Raw genomic sequence first — 23869 nt, forward strand, 5'->3', positions numbered from 1 at the left:
TATAGTTGGTTAGGAAGTTCCTTGGATTAAAACTCATACCATTGTTCTGTCCATTAAACTCACAAGACTTTAAAACATAATCTTTGGATTACAATACTAACTAAATGATTATCTACTGACATGTACGATTTATAGATTTATAGATTTTCTTCTAACCAACTAATATACTTATCTTTTATTCTAATGCCTAATTGTAAATAAAATGGCGATGACATGAATGATAGAGCTCCATGAAATCCATCCTCTAAATGATCATGAACAACATCAACTCCAACATTTTGAAGTCGTGTGACATACATAAGTCCATCATCTCTTAGAATATCATATTGACAGGTGAGGATATAAGTTAATGGACACTTTTGTAACTGGGAATCATTCACTAACAAGGGTGATAACCTACTATCCAAAAGTGCTGGATATGATAAATTAAGTTTTCCAAGAAGTGGTTCCATATAAATATAGTTCTTTTTATATTTATCAGGAAGAAAGTTACTCCAATTGACAAACTTGAACAGATGTCTTGATTCTTGAGGCATATGTTGGTTTTTTCTCATTGCCTGAGGAAGTGCTTCATCGCTGGTCAAATATAAGCATGCCATTTTCATTGCCATATCCCTTGTTAGCAACGGGCCATGTTCATTTTCTTGTTGAGATGGCACTAAGGAATCAATTACTTGTAAACTAGGGTAAATTAAAGCTTGAGCCTTAATTTTGTTTTTGAATACTGAGTCATTCTTTAGCTGAAAATATATAATAAAATGTGAATTAGTCAAAGATTTTTAAACTATAGAAGTTCAAGTCTTCAATAACATGAGTTATTATAAGATAAACTTACAAAACCAACAGTACTCAATGACTATTTTCAAAATATTTATACTACATCTCAGGAACATTAAACTGTTTTATTCAAGGAGGCCAAGTAAGATGGCCAAATAGAAGACTCCACCAATCATCCTCTCCATAGGAACATCAAATTGAACAACTATCCATGCAAAAAAGCATCTACCTAAGAATAAAAAATCAGGTGAACAATCACAGTAATGGGTTTTAACTTCACTGAAAGAGGTACTGGAGATATTAGGAAGACAGCCTTGAATTGCTGACACCTCCCTGCTAGGGCAGTGCGGAAGGGAAATGTGGGATTGGAGTCCCCTCAGAGGACCTATTGGGGCACTGCCTACTGGAGCTGTGAGAACAGGGCTACCATCCTCTAGACCTCAGAATGGTAGATCCACTGACAACTTGCACCACGTGCCTGGAAAAGCTGCAGACACTCAACACCAGCCTATGAAAGCAGCCAGGAGGGAGGTTGTACCCTGCAAAGCCACAGGGGTGGAGCTGCCCAAGACCATGGGAACCTACCTCTTGCATCAGTTTGACCTGGATGTGAGATCGCAGTCAAAGGAAATCATTTTGGAGCCTTAAAATTTGAATGCCCTGCTGGATTTGGGACTTGCATGGGGCCTGTAACCCCTTTGTTTTGGCCAATTTCTCCCATTTGGAACGGCTGTATTTACCCAATAGCTGTACCCCCATTGTATCTATGAAGTAACTAGTTTGCTTTTGATTTTACAGGCTCATAGGCAGAAGGGGCTTATCTTGTCTCAGATATGACTTTGGACTATGGATTTTCGGGTTAATGCTGACATTAGTAAAGACTTTGGGGGACTGTTGTGGAGGCATGATTGGTTTTGAAATGTGAGGACATGAGATTTGGAGGGGCCAGGGGAGGAATGAAATGGTTTGGCTGTGTTCCCAACCAAATCTCAACTTGAATTGTATCTCCCAGAATTTCCACATATTGTGGGAGGGAACCAGTGGGAAGTAATTGAATTATGGAGGCCAGTCTTTCCCGTGCTATTCTCATGATAGTGAATAAGTCTCACAAGATCTGATGGATTTTTCAGGGGTTTCTGCTTTTGCTTCTTCCTCATTTTTCTCTTGCTGCTGCAGCGTAAGAAGTTACTTTCACCTCCTGCCATGATTATGAGACCTCCCCAGCTATGTAGAACTGTAAGTCCAATTAAACCTTGTTTTCTTCCCAGTTTCGGTATGCTTTTATCAACAGCATGGAAACAGATTAATACGCCCACTGTCACTGCTGCTATTCAACATAGTACTAGAAATCCTAGCTAGAGCAATCAGACAAGAGAAACATAAAAGGCATCCAAATTGGAAAATAAGTAGTCAAGTTATCCTTATTTGCTGGCAGTGTGGTCTTATATTTGGAAAAACCTAAAGACTCCAAAAGAAAACTATTAGAACTGATTTCAAAAATAAGTAAAGTTGCAGGATACAAAGTCTACATATAAAAATCAGTTATATATATCAAAATATCTTGCATACCCTTAGATATATATACCTACTATGTACCCAGAAAATTTAAAAAGAAAAAAATATTAAAAATTTAAATTAAAAATCTTTTAAAGTGCTCATATATATATATATAGATATAGATATAGATATAACTGATATATATATATGCCAACAGTGAAAACTGTGAAAAAGAAATTTAAAAAGTCATGCCATTTACAATAGCCACAAATGAAATTGAATACCTAGGAATTAATTTAACCAAAGAAGTGAAAGATACCTATAATGAAAGCTATAAAACACTGATGAAGAAAATTGAAGAGGACACCAACAAATGGCAAAATATTTCATGTTCCTTGATTGGAAGAATCAATATTATTAAAATGTTCATAGTACTCAAAGTAATCTACAGATTCAATGCAATCACTATCAAAATACCAATGACATTCTTCACAGAAATAGAAAGATGATCCTAAAATTTATATGGAACCACAAAAGAACCAGAATAGAAAAAGCTATCATTAGCAAAAAAAAAAAAAAAAAAAAAAAAACAGACCTGGAGAGATCACATTACTTGAGTTTACATTATACTACAGAGGTATAATAACCAAAACAACATGGTGCTGGCATAAAAACAGACACATAGACCAATGGAACAGAATAGAGAAACCAAAAGCAAATCCACACACCTACAGTGAACTCATTCTTGACAAAGGTGCTAAGAACATACACTGGGGAAAAGACATTCTCTTTAACACTTGGTGCTTGGAAAACTGGATATTCATATGCAGAGGAATAAGACTAGATCGCTATCTATCACCATTTACAAAAGTTGAATTAAAGTAGATTAAAGACTTAAATCTAAACCTCAAACTATGAAACTGCTACAAGAAAATATTGGGAAGCCACTCCAGGACATTGGTCTGGGCTAAGATTTCTAGAGTAATACCCTACAAGTGCAGGCAATCAAAGAAAAAATGGACAAATGGGATCACATCAAGTTAAAAAGCTTCTTCACAGCAAGGAAACAATCAACAAAGTGAAAAGACAACCCACCGATTAGGAGAAGATATTTGCAAACTACCCATCTGACAAGGGATTAATACCCAGAATATATAAGGAGCTTAAACAACTCAATAGAAAATATCTAACAAACTGATCAAAAAAATGGGCAAAAGATTTGAATAGACATTTCTCAAAAGAAGACATATAAATGGCAAAGAGGCATATGAAAAGGTGCTCAACATCATTGATCATCAGACAAATGCGAATCAAAACTATATGAGATACCATCTCATCCCAGTTAAAATGGCTTATATACAAATATAGGCAATAACAAATGCTGGCAGGGGTACGGAGAAAAAGGAACCCTTGTACACAGTTGATGGGAATGTAAATTAGTACAATCACTATGGAGAACAGTTTGGAGTTTCCTCAGAAAACTAAAAATTGAACTACCATATGATCCTACATTCCCACTGCTGTACATAAACTGAAAAGAAAGAAAATCAGTATGTTGAAGAGATATCTACACTCCTATGTTTGTTGCAACACTGTTTACAGTGCTGAAACGTTGTAAGCTAAGATTTGAAAGCAACCTAAGTGTCCATCAATGGATGAATGGATAAAGAAAATGTGGTACATACACACAATGGAGTACTATTCAGCTGTAAAAAAGAATGATATCCAGTCCTTTGCAAAACCATGGATGGAACTGGATATTATTATGTTAAATAAAATAAGACAGGCACAGAAAGACAAACATGCATGTTCTTAATTATTTGTGGCATGTAAAAATAAAAGCAATTGAACTCATGGACCTAGAGAGTAGAATGGTTACTAAAGGCTGGGAAGGGTAATGGAAGGATGGGAGAGAGGAGAGGATGGTTAATGGGCACAAAAAATAGAAAGAATGATGACCTACTATTTGATAGAAAACAAGGTGATTACAGTCAATAATAACTTATGTGTATATTTTAAAATAAACAGTGTAATTGGATTGTTTGTAACTCAAAGGATAAATGCTAGAGGGGATAGATATTTCATTTTCCCATATGTGCTTATTTCACATTGAATACCTGCATCAAAACATCTTGCGTACCCATAGATATATATACCTACTATGTACCCACAATAATTAAAAAGAAAAAAGAAAAATTTGGAGGTCAGGAACTATATCTTAAAGGGAGAGTACAGATTAGTCTGGTACCTTTAGCACACCAATTGTGTGTGTGTTCATGTGTGTTTTCTTTTAAAGTGCTCATATAGGCATCTCATGTACATGTCATCAACATGCCATTGTTATTCCTGATTATCTTGGTATCAGTACTTATTCTCCCATACCTTCGCAGCACCTGGTTGCCACCTTCCACGGACCTCTTTAGATTAAGTGCTTAGGTTTTTGAAGGTTTTTATTTAGCAGCTTACTCTTGGCTCTACTTTGCCTTTGGACTTTTTTTCATTGCTCCTTTAGCTCCACACCAGCAGGCTGTGGGCCCATCCTGAGGAGATATGTCAGTTGAGTACAGTTTCTTTTTTTTTTTCTGAGATGGAGTCTCGCTCTGTCGCCCAGGCTGGAGTGCAGTGGCCGGATCTCAGCTCACTGCAAGCTCCGCCTCCCGGGTTCACGCCATTCTCCTGCCTCAGCCTCACGAGTAGCTGGGACTACAGGCGCCCACCACCTCGCTTGGCTAGTTTTTTGTATTTTTAGTAGAGACGGGGTTTCACCGTGTTAGCCAGCATGGTCTCGATCTCCTGACCTCGTGATCTGCCCGTCTCGGCCTCCCAAAGTGCTGGGATTACAGGCTTAAACCACCGCGCCCGGCCGAGTACAGTTTCAAAGTGCTGAAAAGTGCTGATCTATAACTTTAATTTCTACTCAGACAGGTTTGGGATCCCTCAGTGGCTCCTACTAATTTCAGCAGACTTTCAAAGCAGTAGCTTCCATAGACACCTGTGCCTGGTATTTATCCTGCTCCAGAAAGTCTGAAGCACTGCTGAATATGCTCGCATGTCCCAAATGGCTTCAAGATCATCCACCTCGACATAGCTCTTTTCTGGGCTAGATGTCCTTTTCAAGAGTCTTATTTCATTCCCTGCACCAAGCACATCATCCCTGAGTCTTCTATATTCCATCTCTGGACCTTGCCACTGATTGACAAGTGCATCCCCCATTTATCCCGTGATTTGGGTGTGTAGTATCTGGTCTTCCAAGTCTCACCCTCCTATGTGTGGCCTCCCATAAATGACAATAGATATACACAAGATATTCATTGAGTTTTTAACCTAGTGAGAAATCTTCCTCACCTAAATTACCAATTATTTTTTTCACCTAGAACATCGAGTTTAGTTGTAATTCCCACTAATTTCTCTTTTTCCATAGGCTCCCTCATTCCTTTCCTTCATTACAGCATGAAGAAGGTCTGACAGTGCCTGGATAAACTATGGGCAACCATAAATAAATCCCAGCGAGAGAGGTTATTTTTGCTTTATCCTAGAACACATACTCAACCCATACTGGCTGCTAGGGGACTTCCAGTTGGGGCTTTCTGGGTGCTCAATATCATCAAACTTCTGCCCTGCAGACTCCATCCTCTCTACCTTGAGGAGTAACCCTTCCAGTCTCTGCTCCCTACTTCTCCAAAGCAACCACACATACCACTCTCTGTCCCCCTGAAGCAATGCACTAAAACAGTCTCACATTCAAAAGCATACTCAGTGATATGATATCCAATACCCAATCTACTAGCAGAGAAGAGACTGAAAAGAAATACCACACAGAGTTTGAAAGTACAGGCCTTGGAGCTCTTCACGATTAGTTTGAGTTCTGGTTTTACAACATATTCATTTTATGGCATTGTGCTGATAAACTCACCTAACTTTTCAAAGCCGCAGTTTTCTGATCTCTAAATTAATGATTTTATTAGTCAATACTGTATATGGTTTTTGTATGGTGAAAATGAGATGAAACTCATGAGGAAGAGTTCCAGGAATGTAGTAAGTGTTCAATAAATATTAACTATATTTAGTGTTATCACTATAGGCAGTGGAAAAGAATTATCTTTTCTGAAAATGTTCATGTTCTAGCAGGTAAACGATTAGCTTGGCTCCATTTTTGTTTGAAGAGACACACGTAAAGTCTGATGTGGTTTGGCAGGTGAAAAGATACAATAAATGTTAAATTAAAATATGAAAAATAATTGAAAACATTAGCTCCATAAGATACGAAAGCCTATCAAAGGCCATAATGTTGGTAACACAGAGGCATTAGTATAACAATGATTTTAGACATAGAACAGATTATAAGTAGACATATGAAAAATATATACTTTATATGAAATAATTTTATCAAGTTTCTAAACCAGAAAGTTTTTGTAAGATTAAAGGCAATGGGGAAAATAATAAAGAAAAATAATAATAACCAGGTTTTTCCAATATTTTACAAGTTTAAAGTTTTCTAAGTGTAAAAAAAGAAAAAATTTTTAGAAGACGAGCAAGCCTATATCCACATAAAAAATACAAACAGATTCACAAAAAGAAATTCCAGACAAAGGTTATCCTTAGTTAACAAATAATTGTACTCTTTAAAGAAAAATATTCTATGAAACAAATTAGCAAAGACAATGAATAGAGAGTTTATTAAGGAGGAAATAAAATCATTCATATTTTTAATTTTACCAGTAAAAAGTATTCTATTTCACTGGTAGTGAAAGAAATGTACATCAAAACTATAGTGGAAATAATATCCTTTTACCACTGTAAAAAAAAAAAAAGATCATTGTAAATATGATTATGTACTGCATGTGGGATTGGAATGAATCCAACACCTATCTACATTTCTAGTGTCTAAGCAAACTGGTAAAACTCACTGAACAAACAGTATGTCTCTCAAACCTTAAACACCAAGTTTTTCTACTTCTGAAAATCTACCCTAAGGCAGTAAGACTAACTGTGGAAGAAGTGACATGCCTCAAGAATTTATTTACACTGCAATTCAGAACAGATATTGGCAATAAGAAGTTTTGAGCCTATCTACAACCAAAGAGTACACATCTTTTGAGCTGCTGTCTATACCTCTTGTTTTTCTTTCAGAAAAATCATTTCCTGCTTTGGAGGTTTGTTAATAAAACTTTTTATTTTATTCTTGTCATAGCTTCTATTTGTGTGATGATGTTTTCATCATTCCACATAAACAAAGAATATCAGTTCCACATAAACAAAGAATATTCAGATAATTTCTGAAAAACTTTTTAGAACTTTATAGGCTTTGTATGGATTGTTGTATTAATAATTTAAGGTATTAATTTAATCCAAATTTTATAATTTAATAAGGGCAGGGAAAGTTACCTTAAAAGGTGAAATGACCAGTTTAGAGATAGGTAACATATACTATTGATATTTGGAATAATTTTCAAAAACCTTTTTAGAAACTTTAAAATTATTACATTCAAAGATCTACATACAGACATGTGGCCTAGGAATAACTGCACGTAAGCATTTAATCCCTTACTCCACCCTCCACTCTGCTCTGCTTGTTAGAAAGCTCTCCTCGACATTATCTGCCCTCTACCCTATGTTGAGAGTGCTGCCCTGAACTCTCTCTCTCTCTCTGCTCATCAGTTTGCCACTGCAGACAGCGAAGGTTTTAATCCATGACCACAAGTCCACTTGCTTCATCTGCTTGAAGACACATGGATCCTCAAAGTTAAAGGCCCAGAGGGCCTCTGAGATCATGAAGAGAGGAACAGGATTTAAGTTCATTTCCAATTTTTTTTTTTTTTTTTTGAGACGGAATCTCACGCTGTTGTCAGGTTGGAGTGTAGTGCTGCCATCTTGGCTCACTGCAACCTCCGCCTTCCGTGGTCAAGTGATTCTCCTGCCTCAGCCTCCTGAGTAGGTGGGATTACAGGTGCGTGCCACCACGCCTGGCTAATTCGGCTAATTTTTGTATTTTTAGTAGAGACGGGATTTCACCGTATTGGTAAGGCTGGTCTCAAACTCGTGACCTCGTGATCCGCCCGCCTAAACCTCCCAAAGTGCTGGGATTACAGGCATGCGCCACCACGCCCAGCCCATTTCCCCTCATGCTAAATGGGATATGCCGAGAAGTCACCTTCATTCATGGTGGTTTTATTTTGTTTTATTTTTAGTTAAAGGCACAATAAGAACTTACAAACTAACCTTTGAGACTACATCCCTTTTATAAGCAGGGGCTGTTCTATAATTGAAAAGGGTATCCCTCTGCTTATGTCAATTTTGTTTCATTAAATAAAAGTTTGGCAGTGGGAATTACATATTAGACTGAAATCATTTTTCAGTATTTATTTTTATTCAGTATAAATATTGAAAATCGTTTTCAATATTTATTTGGGCAGTTATTTAATTACATATGACAAAGGTTTTAACATCAGGTAAATTTTCTCTGTCACAGTAGTAATTCTTCTACACAACCATGACACAGGGACGATGTTATCTGATGATACTCTACAGGATTTAAAACATGATTTACGCTTACAATTGACCTAAGGAGAAAAACAAGCCTCTGTCATATTAAATGGTAGCCCTGGACATTGGCATAGTTTTCTTAAAATTGATGGGACAAATAAGAGCCCTATTTAACATTATGTGCAATGTCCCCTCAATGCCTTTAAAGCCATATCTATCTAAGGTATAATTATACAAAAAGGGACAGAAAGTTGTTTGTATGTTTGTTCATTTTTGCTATTTCAAAGTTGAAAATATAAGACCAATAGAAAGATTGTAACTGAAATACAATGATTCTCTTGTATTCAAATTACAGTATGTATGTGAATTGTAAACATACATAAGACATAGAACATACCAGCTGAGTCACTGTTGCTGTCAATGAACCCCCGCTGCTATCACCTGCAATACAGATTCGCATGGGATCCACTCTATATCGTTCAATAATTTTGTCCTGTAGAAAGAACTTGACCACAGAAAGAATGTCTTCAATGGCAGCAGGGAAATAATATTGAGGAGATAGTCTAAAGCTTCAGAAAGAAAGAAAAAAAAAAAGCAACAAAGCATTTATGATTAATCTTTGGTTATATATATCCAAATATCTACCAATTTAAGCAACTGATCCATCGAACATAATTGGCCCTACTTTGAGTTTAATTTCATCAGTTAAACCTGGGTTACTACTAACTTTTGTTTTAAAATAAAAAGTAGACACCGGTATAAAAGTTCTAAAATGTTGGCTCTATAGGGAGATGAGAAAGAGAAGGATGTGTCTTCACTCTAATAAAATTTTCAACAGAAGAGCAATCAGGAGGGGCGGTACCCTGTACTATTCATCAGATTCTCAATGTAGCTGGTGGCTCAAGAAAAAACTTTTACTTTAAATTGACAATAATGATTTGTAAAGACTTTTATTTAGAAAGTATTACATAAATTTTAATTAAATTATGATTTTACAAATGTATAGGTTTCAAAGTGATGTTATGATTTATGAATATAACATAACATAATATGAAATAATTAAAATGAGCTTGCTAATATATCCATTACCTCAAATACTTAATATTTTTGTGGTAAAAACATATTTATTCTCTTTGCAATGTTGTTCAACATTACTAAGTATATTCCCTGTATTGTGCAATAGAACTAAAAAAGAATTCCTCTATTTTAACAGATTTTGTATCCTTTAACCATTATCTCCCCATTGGTCCTAACCACTGGCCTCTGTAACCACCATTCTACCCTCTGCTTCTGTGAATTCAATGATTTTAGTTTCCACATATATGTGAGAACCTGTGGTATTTGTCTTTCTGTGCCCGGCTTATCTCATTTAGGATAATATTCTCCAGTTCCATCCATGCAGTCGCAAATTACAGAATTTCCTCTTTTTTGAGGCTGAACAGTATTCTCTTGTGTATATGTACCACATTTTCTTTATCCATTCATCTGTTGATGGACACTTTGGTTGATTTCACATCTTGGCTATTGTGAATAGTGCTGCAGTGAACATGGGAGTGAGGACATGTCTCTGACAAATCAATTTCCATTTTTTTGGGCAGATACCCAGAAGTAGATTGCTGAATTTTATAGTAATTCTAATTTTAGTTTTTTGAAGAAACTCAGTAGACTTTTCCATAATGATTGTACTAATTTACACTCCCACCAATGCTATACAAGGGTTTCCCTTTCTCAACACCAGTGCCAACACTTGTTAACTTCCATCTTTTTATAATAGCCATTTTGACAAGTGTGAGATGATATCTCATTGTGGTTTTAATTTGCACTTCTCTCATGATTAGCAATGTTGAGTATTTTTTTCATGTATCTGTTGCCCATTTGAATGTCTTCTTTTGAGAAATGTCTATCAAATTTCTCACCCATTTTTTAACTGAGCTTTTTATTTTCTTATTAAATTGTTTGAGCTCAAAATACAAATATTTTTGATATTAACCCCTAATCAGATGTATGGCTTGCAAGTATTTTCTCTCAATCTATAGGCTGTCTCTGGAGAGTGTTAACTATTTTGCTGCACAGAAGCTTTTAGTTTGGTGTAATCATATTTGGTTATTTTTGTTTTTGTTGCCTATGTTTTCCGGGTCAACAATTTTCAGAGCTATTGTTGGGAAGGCACAAAATATTTTTTAAAAGGAGAAAATATGAAAGTAAATTATTTGTAGATATCTTGTATTAGCAATGTATTTAGGTCAAAATTCTATAAGATTGCTTGTCTCATTTCATATCATGAGCACTACCTGAAAACTTGATTCAAAATAAAAGCTTTGAAATGTAACTAATATTTAAGTATAGCAAAGAATCTTCCTTAATCATTGCAATTTATTTGTAAGGTAAATTATTGCAGTATCTTTTAATGACTATATATATATATGTATGTGGTTTTATATATATATATTATATACTTTGCCTTCTAATATAGGAGCTAGTGAACTGTCCAATTTTTAATTTCTATTGATAGTAGTAATCTTAATATCCATGATTACAGTTAGTAAATTATTCATATGGCAATACTAGGCAATAAACATTACAAAGATGGTCCTAGCAGTTTTGTCATACTATAATCTGTATCTCAAGTATCTAAAATATAGTATAATCTAAACAAAATAACATATCGAAAATGTGATTGTTACTTTAAACATGGTCAAAGAACAACAAATATCTTAAGTAATTGATGAAATTACTTATGATAAATCTGTAATTTATGATAAAATTACTTGATAAAATTCTTGAACCAGATACTCTATATATTACCATTTTAGAAGTATATTTAAAAATGATAAAGTGGCATACTAGGTTAAACAGGCTAAACCTATAGAGTAAAAGGGAGAATATCCTACTTAGTTTAAGTTAGAAATATCTCTGAAAGCATAAGGGATTCTTCTGCTTGCTCTAAAGCAGCAATAATAAACAGGATGGCATTAGTTCAACTTGCATGTTCTATATGATCCTATTAATTTCTCACAAGAATTTGCACTATTTTCTCTTTTCATAAGGATGCTGAAAGTCTCTAAGTGTATTTCTGCACTCTGAAATCGGCAGGAAAGATGGAAAAAGTTCTTCATCCTGAGGATGATGGTTTTAGAAGTACAGAGTACACCTGAATACATCAGAAAGTGTTGGACATTTTGGACAATCATCAGTCTTTCTCACATATTGTTAGAAATTTTAACAAAAAATTGTGAACTACTAAGATCTCTAATTTTGAGAATGACTTGAAATTATCATATGGTCCCAACATTTGTCACCTGTGTCACCTGATGTTCCTCCAACCCAAAGTATCTGTAAAATTCATCTTCCTATTACCAGCTGAAATAAAACCCAACATCCCAAATGTGGAATGGATAACTAGCTCCCTCTTTCTATGTTTATTATATGGGGATTAAGCTGGGTCCTTCTAGGACCTTTATGTTCCCGGAGATTTTCACAGCTGTGTTGCCCAGAATGTTCACCCTTCAATGCCTCTCAGAGTTAAATACAAAGGAAGAGATGAAAGGAAAAGTGAGTCCTTTTGAGTAGGCATGGATATTATGACAGGAGTAAAAGTTTTTAGTACAAACAAAAACTCCCAAATCAAGCCACTTTTGAGGTTTGGGTGACTTTCTTTGGAAATCAATCCTACGTTCTGAGGGCAAGGATCATAGTATTTTTTTTTTTTTTATCTTACTCCACTCCCACAACAACAGCATCAAGTTTGTTTGCAGTCTCTCTGTTCAGCAAGTCATAAGCCGAATTCTCTGAAATGAAAGAAATAAATATAAAAGTATACCCTGTAAATAAAGAGAAATGGAAAACCACTGATACTCATGAAACATGACAGAAGTATAGATTGTAATTAATTGGTAGAATCTTTATAATCTTCATTTTTGTCATCATGTGAAAGGACCTCTGTCAGAGCAACAAAACCGTCGTAATCCTCCACCTACCAAATCATTCCTCACCAAAAGCAAAGACATCTGATTAGTGACAATGGGAAAAGAAACTTGGCATGCCCTGCTGACCCACTAGTTTTTCTATCAGAACTCTCCTTCCAGTTCCACTGCGTTGCACGCTTCAAAGGGGCATCATTCACCAAGGATGGCCCAGAGACAGGATGCTCACTCCCTTCTGTGGCAGGTTTCGCCAGGAAGAGACTGGTGGTTGTGCAGCACTGTTGAATACTATCCTGGGTATAGGTGTAACTCAGGTCTGACCCATTAAACAAGAACTAAAGACACATCCTTTAAATCCTTATTGGTAACACCCACAATATTTTGGCTGTCCTCTGCTTAAATCCTGTATTGCTCAATATTTGCAGAACTATGGAAAAGAAGAAAGAACGTGTATGTCTTGACTATCTAAAACTGAAATACTCATTACCGTGGTTTTCCATAGAACTCTAACTAGAATAAGTCAGAACTCTGAAATTAAGCGGAACATAATATTATGATCAGCATTGTAAGTTTCATATATTCAGAGATTCAACCATAGTTTATTTCTTCAGGAACTACTAGTCATCATTACTGTTTTTTGAATACAAAACATGAATCTAATGCCAGATATTCTTCTCCTAAGCCACAATAAGCCACACTGAACACATGGAAGGACTGCTCACCAGTGGTGTGATGGTTAAATGTGGATCTTGCTCATTTGGCTACTGGTTCTACCACTTACTAACAGTAGGACTTTGAGAAAATTACTTAACCTCTCTGTGTCTGTTAGTGCACCTCAAAAATTGGGACAATATCTGTTCCTAGAATGTGCTTATCTAGCAAAATAAAAGTTGACCACCCCGCTGCTTGCAGTAGCATTTTTTGCTTTTTTTAAAATAACAGACCATGAAGCCAAAATTCTGGATGTAATGATCAGGCTGTAGGTTCTTTGAGGAAAGGAGTATTATCGTTTGCTTCTTAACATCCTCTAAGTACCTAGTATGATATCCTTTGTACTCTGTGCTGTGTGGTGGTAATATTTCCTGACAGGCTAAAAGTAAGGATATGAATGTGTGTGCATGCATCTCAGCTATGTCAGTGTATCTCTTGTGGTCATCTCCAGACATTAGATGGGAACATAGACTTCCAGGGAGGAGCTGTTTTATCAGTTCTATTTTTATTCACTCAGTTCTATGCTATATTTTCTAACGTTCTATCTAATGTTTTATTTTCATTTTAAGATCAAAGTTATGCATTAGATTCTAAGTCTCAACATCATTGTTCCACCACAGTCTATAGCTTGAACATGTGTTTCCTACTCAGTAGCTACAAATTGTATTATTTCTGACTCAACACTTAAAACATCTTATTCATGTCAGTTTTCCTGAAACTGAAGGCAGGTCCTTAGGTAATTTCAAACCTAAACTTCAAGTTTACTAACTTGAACTTCTCGTTCTATATTGTCAATGTAAGTTCATTTAATTATAAAGGTTTTAAAGCAAAAATCTCATCTAGTGTTTTTATAATGTTATTTGCCAAGTGGTCTATGAAGAAATATGTATGAGCCATGATTGATACAATCTATCATATCTTTGCTAAACTACATGTACATACCACAAAAATTAATATCATATCAGCAAATGTTCTCCCAATTTTACATGTGTACATGCAAACTATTTTAATATAAACATGTATAATTTGTAACATACACATATAAAGTGCACTTACTGCAACTTCCGATGATAAAGGCACCACCATGAAGATAAATTACAGCCGGTCTCTGTCTTTCTGACTTCCTTTTTGGTAAATACAAACGTACTGGAATGCCACTAAAGGTGGTGTCAGTCACTGTAATGTTTTCATCTGAAATTGGTTTTGTAAAGTCCAGTTTAACTAATGTGGAAAGCACTTCTTCATACTTCATAAGACCTATATTTTCAAATAAGGTAGCCTGTCAAAACAAAACAAAATGGAAAATATCAAACATTTTGCCCAAGGTCAAAATATAACTTAAGACAGTACCTGAGCAGTATCCTGGGATCTTTATAACACACGCATTGCACTTTCTCTGAGACCACACTCTCTGTTTACTTACATATCCGCGAACATTCAGGAGCTTCACTTTGTCAAGGAATCAAATCAAAATCTTCTCCCAACTTTCCAGACTCTTTTTAAACTGGTATTTTTTTACTTCCTTGTATTACACACTATTTTCTTTTTTAAAAATAAGTTTACTGGGGCTGGACGCAGTGGCTCACGCCTGTAATCCCAGCACTTTGAGAGGCCGAGGTGGGCACATCACTTGACGTCAGGAGTTTGAGACCAGCCTGGCCAACATGATGAAACCCTGTCTCTACTAAAAAACATACAAAAAATTAGCCAGGTGTGGGGGTGCGCGCCTGTAATCCCAGCTTCTCAGGAGGCTGAGGCAGAAAAATCACTGGAACCTAAGAGGCAGAGGTTGCAGTGAACTGAAATCACACCACTACACCCCAGTCTGGGTGACAGAGTGAGATTCCATCTAAAAATAATAAAATAAAATAAAATAAATTTACTGTGTATAATTGAGGTTTACAACATGTTATGAAATATATACACAGAATAAAATCGTTACTAAAATAAATTCACATTTCCATTATCTCACATGGTTTTTGTGGCAAGGACAGCTAAAATCTACTTTTTTAAAAAATTACTAATACAATACAGATTTTTCACTCTAGTCTTCATGCTGCATATTAGATTTCTAGACTTGTTCATCCTACATATGATTAGTGATGCTGAGCACTTTTTAATATAACTGTTGGCCATTTTTATGTCTTTCTTGTAGAAATGTTTGTTCAGGTCTTCGTCCGTGTTTTAATCAGGTTATTTCTTTCTGCTTTAAGTTGTAAGAGTTCTTTATAAATTTTGGATAGTAACTTTATTAGATATGTTCTTGCAATCATTTTTCTCAATCTAGAGGTTGCCTGTTCATTTTGTTATTTAAAATTATTTTTAATTTTTAAATATTTTGTGCAGAAGATTTTTAGTTTGATATAGCCCTATCTATTTATTTTTGCTTTTGTAGTCTGAGCTACAAAAGCTTTTGGTGTGATATCTAAAAAGTCATTGCCAAAGCCAACGGCTGGTGTCAAGGATCCTTTCCCTTATATCTTCTTCTAGAAGTTTTATGGTTTCAGTCTTCCATTTAGGTCTTTTATCCATTTTGAGTTTATTTTCATGTATGATGTAAGATGAGAGTCTACTTTCATTCTTTTGGACATGGAAATTCAGTTTTCCACACAGCTATTGCATTCTAAAAAATACCTTTTGTTTATTTAGAAACATTTACCTTTTCTCTTATGAGATGCTCATTTTAACTGTTTTCTTTTTTAAATATTCTAGTTGCTTGGATGGTTTGTTTTAGAAATAGGAAAATTTTATATTATCTTTTCGAAGTCAAAATTTTGAAGACACATCCAAACATTGGTGTCAAAATATAGAATAATTGATTTTTATTCAAGTAACACAGATAGCTGACCTCCCAATCTCTCAGCCTCTCTTCACCCAAATCTCATTTTTGAGGTCCTCATAAGAGATGTAGTTCTTTCACTATGTAAGGAGGTTAGGTTTATCAAATACTTGAGAATGTAAACATTGAAGGGAAAAAGTTTAATGTTTTGCCAAAAGAGACCTCCATCAAAATGCCTGCCAATGAATATCACATATCCATTATCTAGAAAGTTTTTCAGACAATTCTGTTGCAGATTGATGGGATATTAGTCTAGGAAAATGAGAGAGGAAATGAAGACACAGTAAGAAGAGATATTTTGTAGGGAAAATTTATCTTGCAGGATACATTTGTGGAATTAGGGAGATGTGTGAGTCATTTATGTTTTCTTAAGGCTATTTTTTTAGAGCAGTGGAAAGCTCATAGCAAAATAAAAGGAAGTTACAGAGCTTTCTCATATGCACACTGCCCCCAGGCATGCTTAGCCTCTCCCCATTATTAATATTCCCCACTGGAGTGGTACATTTTACAATTCGTCAACCTACACTGATATACCAGAATTACCCAAGTTCATATTTTGAATTAGGGTTCATTCTTGATGTGGACATTGTATGAGTTTGGGCAAATGTATAATGACATGTGTCCACCATTGTATTATCATACAAAGTATTTTCACTGCTCTAAAAATTCTCACTGCTCCACTTATTCATCCCTCCTCCCCTATACGTAATCACTGGCAACCACTGATCTTTTACCATCTCCATACTTTTACCTTTTCCAGAATGTCATATAGTTGAAATACTACAATATGTAGCCTTTTCATATTTACTTCTTTCACTTACTAATATACATTTAAGATTCCTCCGTGTCTTTTCCTGATTTGGTAGCTCATTTCATTTTAGCACTGAAAAATATTCCATTGTCTGGACTACGACAGTTTATTTATTCATTCACCTACTGAAGAATATCTTGGTTCTTGGTTGCTTCCAAGTTGGGGTAATTATGAAAAAAGCTGCTATTAACATCTCTGTTTAGGCTTTTGTGTGTACATCTTTTCAACTCCTCTAGGTTAAATACCAAGGAACATGATTGCAGGGTTGTATAGTAAGAATATGTTTAGATTTGTAAGAAACTGCCAAAGTAGCAGTACCATTTTAAATTCCCATCAATGAGTGAGAGTGCCTGTTGTTGCACAACTTCACCAGCATGTGGTGTTGCCAGTGTTCTGGATTTTTTGTGTGTAGTAATATCTCATTGTTGCTTTTGTTTACATTTCCCTGATGACAGATGAGTGGAATATTATTGCATGTGCTTATTTGCCAATTGTATAACTTATTTGTTAAGGTGTCTCTTAAGATCTTTAACTTACATTTTAATAAGATTGTTGGTTTTCTTATTTTTTCTTTTTAATTTTTATAGATATGGGGTCTTGCTATGTTTCCCAGGCTGGTCTGGAATTCCTGGTCTCAAGTGATCCTCCCAAGGTTTTGAGATCACAGGTGTAAGCCACTGTGCCCGGCCAGATTGTTTATTTTCTATTGTTGAGTTTTAAGTGCTTTTTGTGTATTTTGGATAACAGTCTGTTATCAGATATATCTTTTGTAAATATTTTCTCTGTCTGTGGCCTGTCGTCTAATTCTCTTGTCTTTCACAAAGCAGCAGTTTTTAATTTTAATGAAGTCCAACTTATCAATTATTTTTTTCATGGATCATGCCTTGGTGTTGTATGCAAAAAAAATCCAATATCTTGTAGATGTTTCACTTGACTTTTTATAAACCTATCTGCTGATTCTTAACCTGCTCTCAAGAGTAGCACCACACCTTCATTTTTTACTTATTTTACCTCCATTTGCATTTCCTTCAATTATATTTTTACCTATTATCTGTTAATAGTAGGCTAAGTTAGGAGATGAAATGAGTGATTATACTCAACATTATGGCAATAAATTAAAAGAGACATTAATTTTTTTCTTCTCTCACTTGATTTTATTTATTTACCCAAAGAGAAATAACCCTGAATGTAAGTCCCATACATTCTTTTACTTTGTTTTCCCAACAACCATAAGCTCAAGTTACTAGACAATCAACTTACCAAAGATGATTTGCCAAAGAATATATTCATGGAATGAACAAATATTCAAATTTACCATAGAGTAGTTTTATGCTGCAGTCTTCTTGAATATATATGTATTTTGAGACAGGGTCTCACTCTGTTGCCCAGACTCGAGTGCAGTGGCGTGGTCTCGGCTCACCACAACCTCTGCCTCTCAGGCTCAAGCAATTCTCCTGCTGAAGCAGGGTACCTGGGATTACAGATATGGGCCACTACTGCCTGGCTAATTTTTGTATTTTTAGTGGAGGTGGGGTTTCACCATGTTGGCCAGGCTAGTCTTGAACTCCTGACCTCAAATGATTCACCTGCCTCAGCTTCCCAAAATGCTGGGATTACAGGTGTGAGCCACCATGTCCGGCCTTTGTGACTATCTTTAACAAATAAAAATATACTCATCTCATGCAAATATATTTATGGATTTCAATATTTTCTTATGAATTTATTTTTATCAGAGATTTGAAGAATATACTCATGATAGATATGTTTATTAATTATTGAGTCTTACCTGTAATGGGGTTATTACAATTAATGGTTCTGGTGACTTCCCGTTCCAGACAAGATGGAGTAAACCTTTCAAAGACAACCTTTTAGCCAATTATAACTAAAATTTCTGCACACCATATAAAAACACTACCAGCCTACTCTGTAAAGTAAACAAAAGGACATGTGTTGAGGAGGGAAGTTAAAACTTGAATAGAAATTCATAAGAGAAGGTGATTTTCACATTTTTTTCTTCTGTCTTCTGGCTTTGGCCTGAGATCAGACTAAGCCCCAGAAGGACAGAGAAGGAGATGAAAGCAAATATTTCAAGAGAAATCCTCCTGTTCTAGCTATAGGATTGGTTAACATGTATCCTGTGCATCAGAGTGTGTATAGGGGGAAATAGGTAATTCCCTTTTTCATTTTATTATTTTTTCTCTTTTTCCTCTCCCATTATGCTCCAAGGTCAGTTCCATTGGAGGAGATGTTTTTTCACTGTGATGGAGGTTCAAGCATGTAAAACCCTGAGCAAAGACTCTCTGGCCAGAGTAACTGTGAAAAGGGGCCGCTCGTGTACAAAGGGTACAAAAGAACCACTGGCTATTTTTTATTTTCTTTTCTTTAAAAACTTCACCCTGAAGGCGGACCCAGTTATATGAAACTGCATAACATCACAGATGACTAAAACCCTAAATAAAACTACTCTTAGCCAGAAAAAGAATCCTGGCCAAAAAAAGGATCTTGGGAGCCAAAGAGTGTGGAGGAAATCCCAGAGAAGAGATAACGGGAGGAAACTCCTCCCAGATTCTGCAAATTAAAAAAAAAAAAAAAATTTAGTCTGATCCCACAGGCAAACTGCAGTGTTTAGCCAAATCAAAGAAGCATGGCGGAGGCACACAAACAGCACAGGAAAAGCTTTCAATACTGAGTTGACATTGGAACCACTTTCCCTGAAATAAAGGCAAATCATTCAGTCTGTAGCTAACTTGGTTGACTGCCTCCCCAAACAAAACAATTACAACACTAAAAGCCCAATATTCTCCAAAGAAATTTAAAAGGTCTCAGGATCTCATAACAAGAGTCAATATGCTTAGGATACAATTTATAATTGGTTTTCATAAAAAGAACAAGACAAATGAGACATTTCCCTAAGGAAAACTTAATCAACAGATGAAAACTTGAGAGGTTACAGATGTGAAATCAAAAATCTTAAAGCAATTATTATAATCATTCTCTATAAGATAAAGATGAATTATCTGAAAATGAATGGAATAATAGCCATCCTCAAGAAATAAATAGAAAATATAAAAATAACAATAAAAATTTTAGAACTGGAAAAAATTATTCAAAATAAAATCCACTGGATGGGCTTAACAATAAAATGTGGATGGGCCGGGTGTGGTGGCTCACGCCTGTAATCCCAGCACTTTGGGAGACCAAGGCGGGTGAATCACAAGGTCAGGAGTTCAAGACCAGCCTGACCAACATGGTGAAACCCCATCTCTACTAAAAATACAAAAATTAGCCAGGCGTGGTGGCACGTGCGTGTTATCCCAGCTACTCAGGAGGCTGAGGCAGGAGAATCGTGTGAACCTGGGAGGTGGAGGTTGTAGTGACCCACGATCGTGCCACTGCACTCCAGCCTGGGTGACAGAGCTAGACTCCATCTCAAATAATAATAATAATAATAATAAATGTTGATGACCAAGTAAAGGGTCAATGACATTATATAATCTGAAAAATATATATTTAAATAAAATGGAGCATATCTAAGGACCCATGAGACAATATCAAACACGTAACATTTGTGTCATTGTAGCCAAAGGAAGAGAGGGGAAATATTGGCATAGAAAATATATTTGATGAAATAATGACTGTAAACTCCCCAAATTTGCTGACAGGTATGTATTTACAAATCTAAGAAGCTTGACAACACTCAAAAAGGATAAACTCATATAAAACTACTTTCAGACAAATAATAATAAAACTGCTGAAAACCAAAGATAAAGAAAAAGAATAGGCCAGTCGCTGTAGCTCATGCCTGTAATCCCAGAACTTTGGGAGGCTGAGGTAGATGAATTGCTTAATCCCAGGAGTTCAAGATCAGCCCAGGCAACATGGCAAAACCCTCTCTCTCTCTCTCTGACAAACACACACATACACACACACACACAAAAGACTAGACGGCCTAGAATTTTATACACAGTGGAAATATACTTTAGAAATGCAAAATATACAGGAAAAATAGACACAGTATCACATACAAGAAGGAAAATTAGAACAATTTATCACAAGCAGATCTGTTCTAAAAAGAAATGCTGAAGGAATTTCGTCAGGCCAAAAAGATATGATACCACAGAGAAATCTGGAACTTCAGAAATCAAGGAAGATCAACTGAGTAAATACAATATATTATAATCTGCCCTAAAATTATTAAAATAATTATAACTGTTTGAAGCAAAATGTGTTATGATGTCTGGAAATGTTAATATATATAAAAATACAATACACATGGCAATATAAAGCATTAAGGGTAAAGGAACCTATGTGGTTGAAAAATATCTATGTTCTATATAAGGGAGTTGACTATTAAGTCTATGTAAGCTGTGAAAAGTTAGAAATGCATATTGTAATCTCTAGAAAGGTCATTTTTTAAAATAAGGTAAAAAAATAGCCAAAACTGTAATGGAAAAACAAAACTGGAATACTAAAAATTATTCAGATAATCCAAAGGCAGGCAGGCAATAGAGGAATAAGAAATAAGGGCTTAAACAGAGTACAATGATGCAACTATAGAACTAATTCCAATATCAAAAATTATATCAAATATAAACACATCAGTTGAAACAGAAATATTTTCTAAAAGAATTTTTTTGATGTACTCACATGCATGACGTATATGCTATCTATAAAAAATTCATCGTGCTCGCTTCGGCAGCACATATACTAAAATTGGAACGATACAGAGAAGATTAGCATGGCCCCTGCGCAAGGATGACACGCAAATTCGTGAAGCGTTCCATATTTTTAAAAAATAAAGACATGAAGTATTAAAAAAAAAAAAATCATCTTGGCTGGGTGTGGTGGCTCACGCCTGTAATCCCAGCACTTTGGGAGGCCGAGGCAGGTGGATCACCTCAGGTCAGGAGTTTCAGACCAGCCTGACCAACATGGTGAAACCCCATCTCTACTAAAATTACAAAAATTAGCCATTGTGGTGGCAGACGCCTGTAATCCCAGCTACTCGGGAGGCTGAGGCAGGAGAATCACTTGGACCCAGGAGGCAGAGGTTGCAGTGAGCTGAGATTGTGTTACTGCACTCTAGTCTGGGCAACAAAGTGAGACTCTGTCTCAAAAAAAAAAAAAAAAAAAAGGAAGAAAAGAAATTCATCTTAAATATAATGATAGAGACTATTGAAAAGTAAAGGGATAAAACATGCAAACAATAATTAACAGAAAACTATAGTGGTTATAATAACATCACACAAAGTAGACTTCAGATCAAGAAAAATGACTAAGGATAAAGACATGTATTACATAATGACAAAAACAATTTACCAAAAAGACCATAATGAAAAATGAATACCCATTAAAGGAACCTCAAAATACATGATTCAAAATCTGATGGAATTGAAAGGAGAAATAGATGATCCACAATTACTCTTGGACACCTCCACTTGGTAATTGAGTGAAATAAACAGAAAACCATCAAATTGTTTAAAAACCTAAACAACTTTATTTTGAAAGTGGAGAACACAGTTGGAGAACTCATACAACCTGATTTCAAGACTTCCTAAAAAGCTGCAGTAATTAATTTGATCAATGCAGTAATTGATCACATCCTAGACTGATAAAGGAAGAGAAGAGAATTCAAAAATAAAACAACAGAAATATGTCCCCCTCATGTTTTACAAAGAAAATTCAATTTTAAAAAGCCTGAAAATACTAAGTACTGATATAGATGCAGAGTAACTGGAACTTTTTTATATTGGTGCTATAAATGCAAAATCATACAGACCTCTTGCAAAACTGTCAGGTCCTAGGAAATTAAATATACACTTATAATATAACCCAACAAATCTAGTTCCAGGTATTTAATGAACAGAAATAAAACCTTTTTCACACAAAAACCTATATCAGGCCTATAATACAAATTTGTGTTGGGCCACATTCAAAGCAGTCCTGGGCTGCCATGGGCCAAAGTTTAAACAAGCTTGCTATATATGAATGTTTGAGCAGATTTATTCATATCCATCCCAAAGTGGAAACAACTCAAATAATCTTCAACTGACTATTATGGACAAACTGTGATACACTGTATAATGGAACACTATATAGCTTTAAAAATTTTTTAAGGCCGGGCTCAGTGGCTCATGCCTATAATCCCAGCACTTTGGGAGGTCAAGGCAGGAGGATAGATTGAGTCAGGAGTTTGAGAACAGCTTGAGCAACATGTTGAAACCTCGCCTCTATCAAAAATACAAAAACTTAGCCAGGCATGGTTATTCACATAATCCACATGCATACCTGTGGTCTCAGCTACCTGGGAGGCTGAGGTGGGAGGATTACCTGAGCCTGGGAGGCAGAGGTTTCAGTAAGCTGACATTGTGCCACTGTGCTCCAGCCTGGGTGACAGAGAGAGATACAATCTCAAAAATAAAAAATAAAAAAATTAAGTTTTCATCTCTCAACAACATGGATTACTTTCAAAAGAATATGCTAAGTGAAAGAAGCCAGACTCAGAAGGCCATATGCAGCATGAGTCAGTTTATATGACATTATGGCAAGGGCAAACTATAAGAAAATATAAGGATCAGTGGATCCTTATATAAGGATCATAAGGATCAAGGATCACAGCAGACTAAGGGTGAAGAAATGTTTGCCACAAAGGAACAGTATGGTTTTGAGGGATTATGTTTCCATATCTTGATTGTGGTGGCACTTATATGACTCTATACCTTTGTTGAAACTCAAAGGTCTATACAACCAAAAGAGTTAATTTTACTGAAAATTTAAATTTAAATTGTAAAATTGGCACAATGATTTAAAATTACAGAGCCTGAATCT

At 35.5% G+C, this 23869-nt stretch overlaps 1 protein-coding gene and 1 non-coding gene across 2 annotated transcripts; one reads left to right on the top strand and one right to left on the bottom strand.

Annotated features, from left to right (window-relative positions):
- Positions 1 to 35: 35 nt before the first annotated feature.
- On the bottom strand, positions 36 to 14659 carry LOC117076340 (arylacetamide deacetylase-like 2). Its single transcript, XM_033199721.1, has 4 exons — positions 14448 to 14659; positions 12476 to 12545; positions 9155 to 9326; positions 36 to 740 (listed from the first exon to the last, which is right to left on the bottom strand). Exons 1-4 carry the CDS (start codon positions 14641 to 14643, stop codon positions 138 to 140), a joined length of 1041 nt encoding a protein of 346 aa, XP_033055612.1. The 5' UTR covers positions 14644 to 14659; the 3' UTR covers positions 36 to 137.
- Positions 14660 to 21724: 7065 nt separating this feature from the next.
- LOC117084558 lies at positions 21725 to 21831 on the top strand. Its single transcript, XR_004437492.1, has one exon. It is a non-coding gene; the product is annotated as a U6 spliceosomal RNA (small nuclear RNA).
- Positions 21832 to 23869: the final 2038 nt, after the last annotated feature.

This window comes from Trachypithecus francoisi, unplaced genomic scaffold (assembly GCF_009764315.1).
Source record: "Trachypithecus francoisi isolate TF-2019V2 unplaced genomic scaffold, Tfra_2.0 Lachesis_group0, whole genome shotgun sequence".
NCBI lineage: Eukaryota > Metazoa > Chordata > Mammalia > Primates > Cercopithecidae > Trachypithecus > Trachypithecus francoisi.

What these genes read in the sequence shown, in the direction of transcription:
- LOC117076340 (XM_033199721.1), bottom strand. Translation starts at nt 14,643, where the DNA reads ATGAAGTATGAAGAAGTGCTTTCCACATTAGTTAAACTGGACTTTACA. An exon ending in CTTTATCATCGGAAGTTGCA is followed by an intron (nt 12,546 to 14,447) that starts GTAAGTGCACTT and finishes CTTTCATTTCAG; the next exon opens with AGAATTCGGCTTATGACTTG. An exon ending in CAGCAACAGTGACTCAGCTG is followed by an intron (nt 741 to 9,154) that starts GTATGTTCTATG and finishes ATATATTTTCAG; the next exon opens with CTAAAGAATGACTCAGTATT.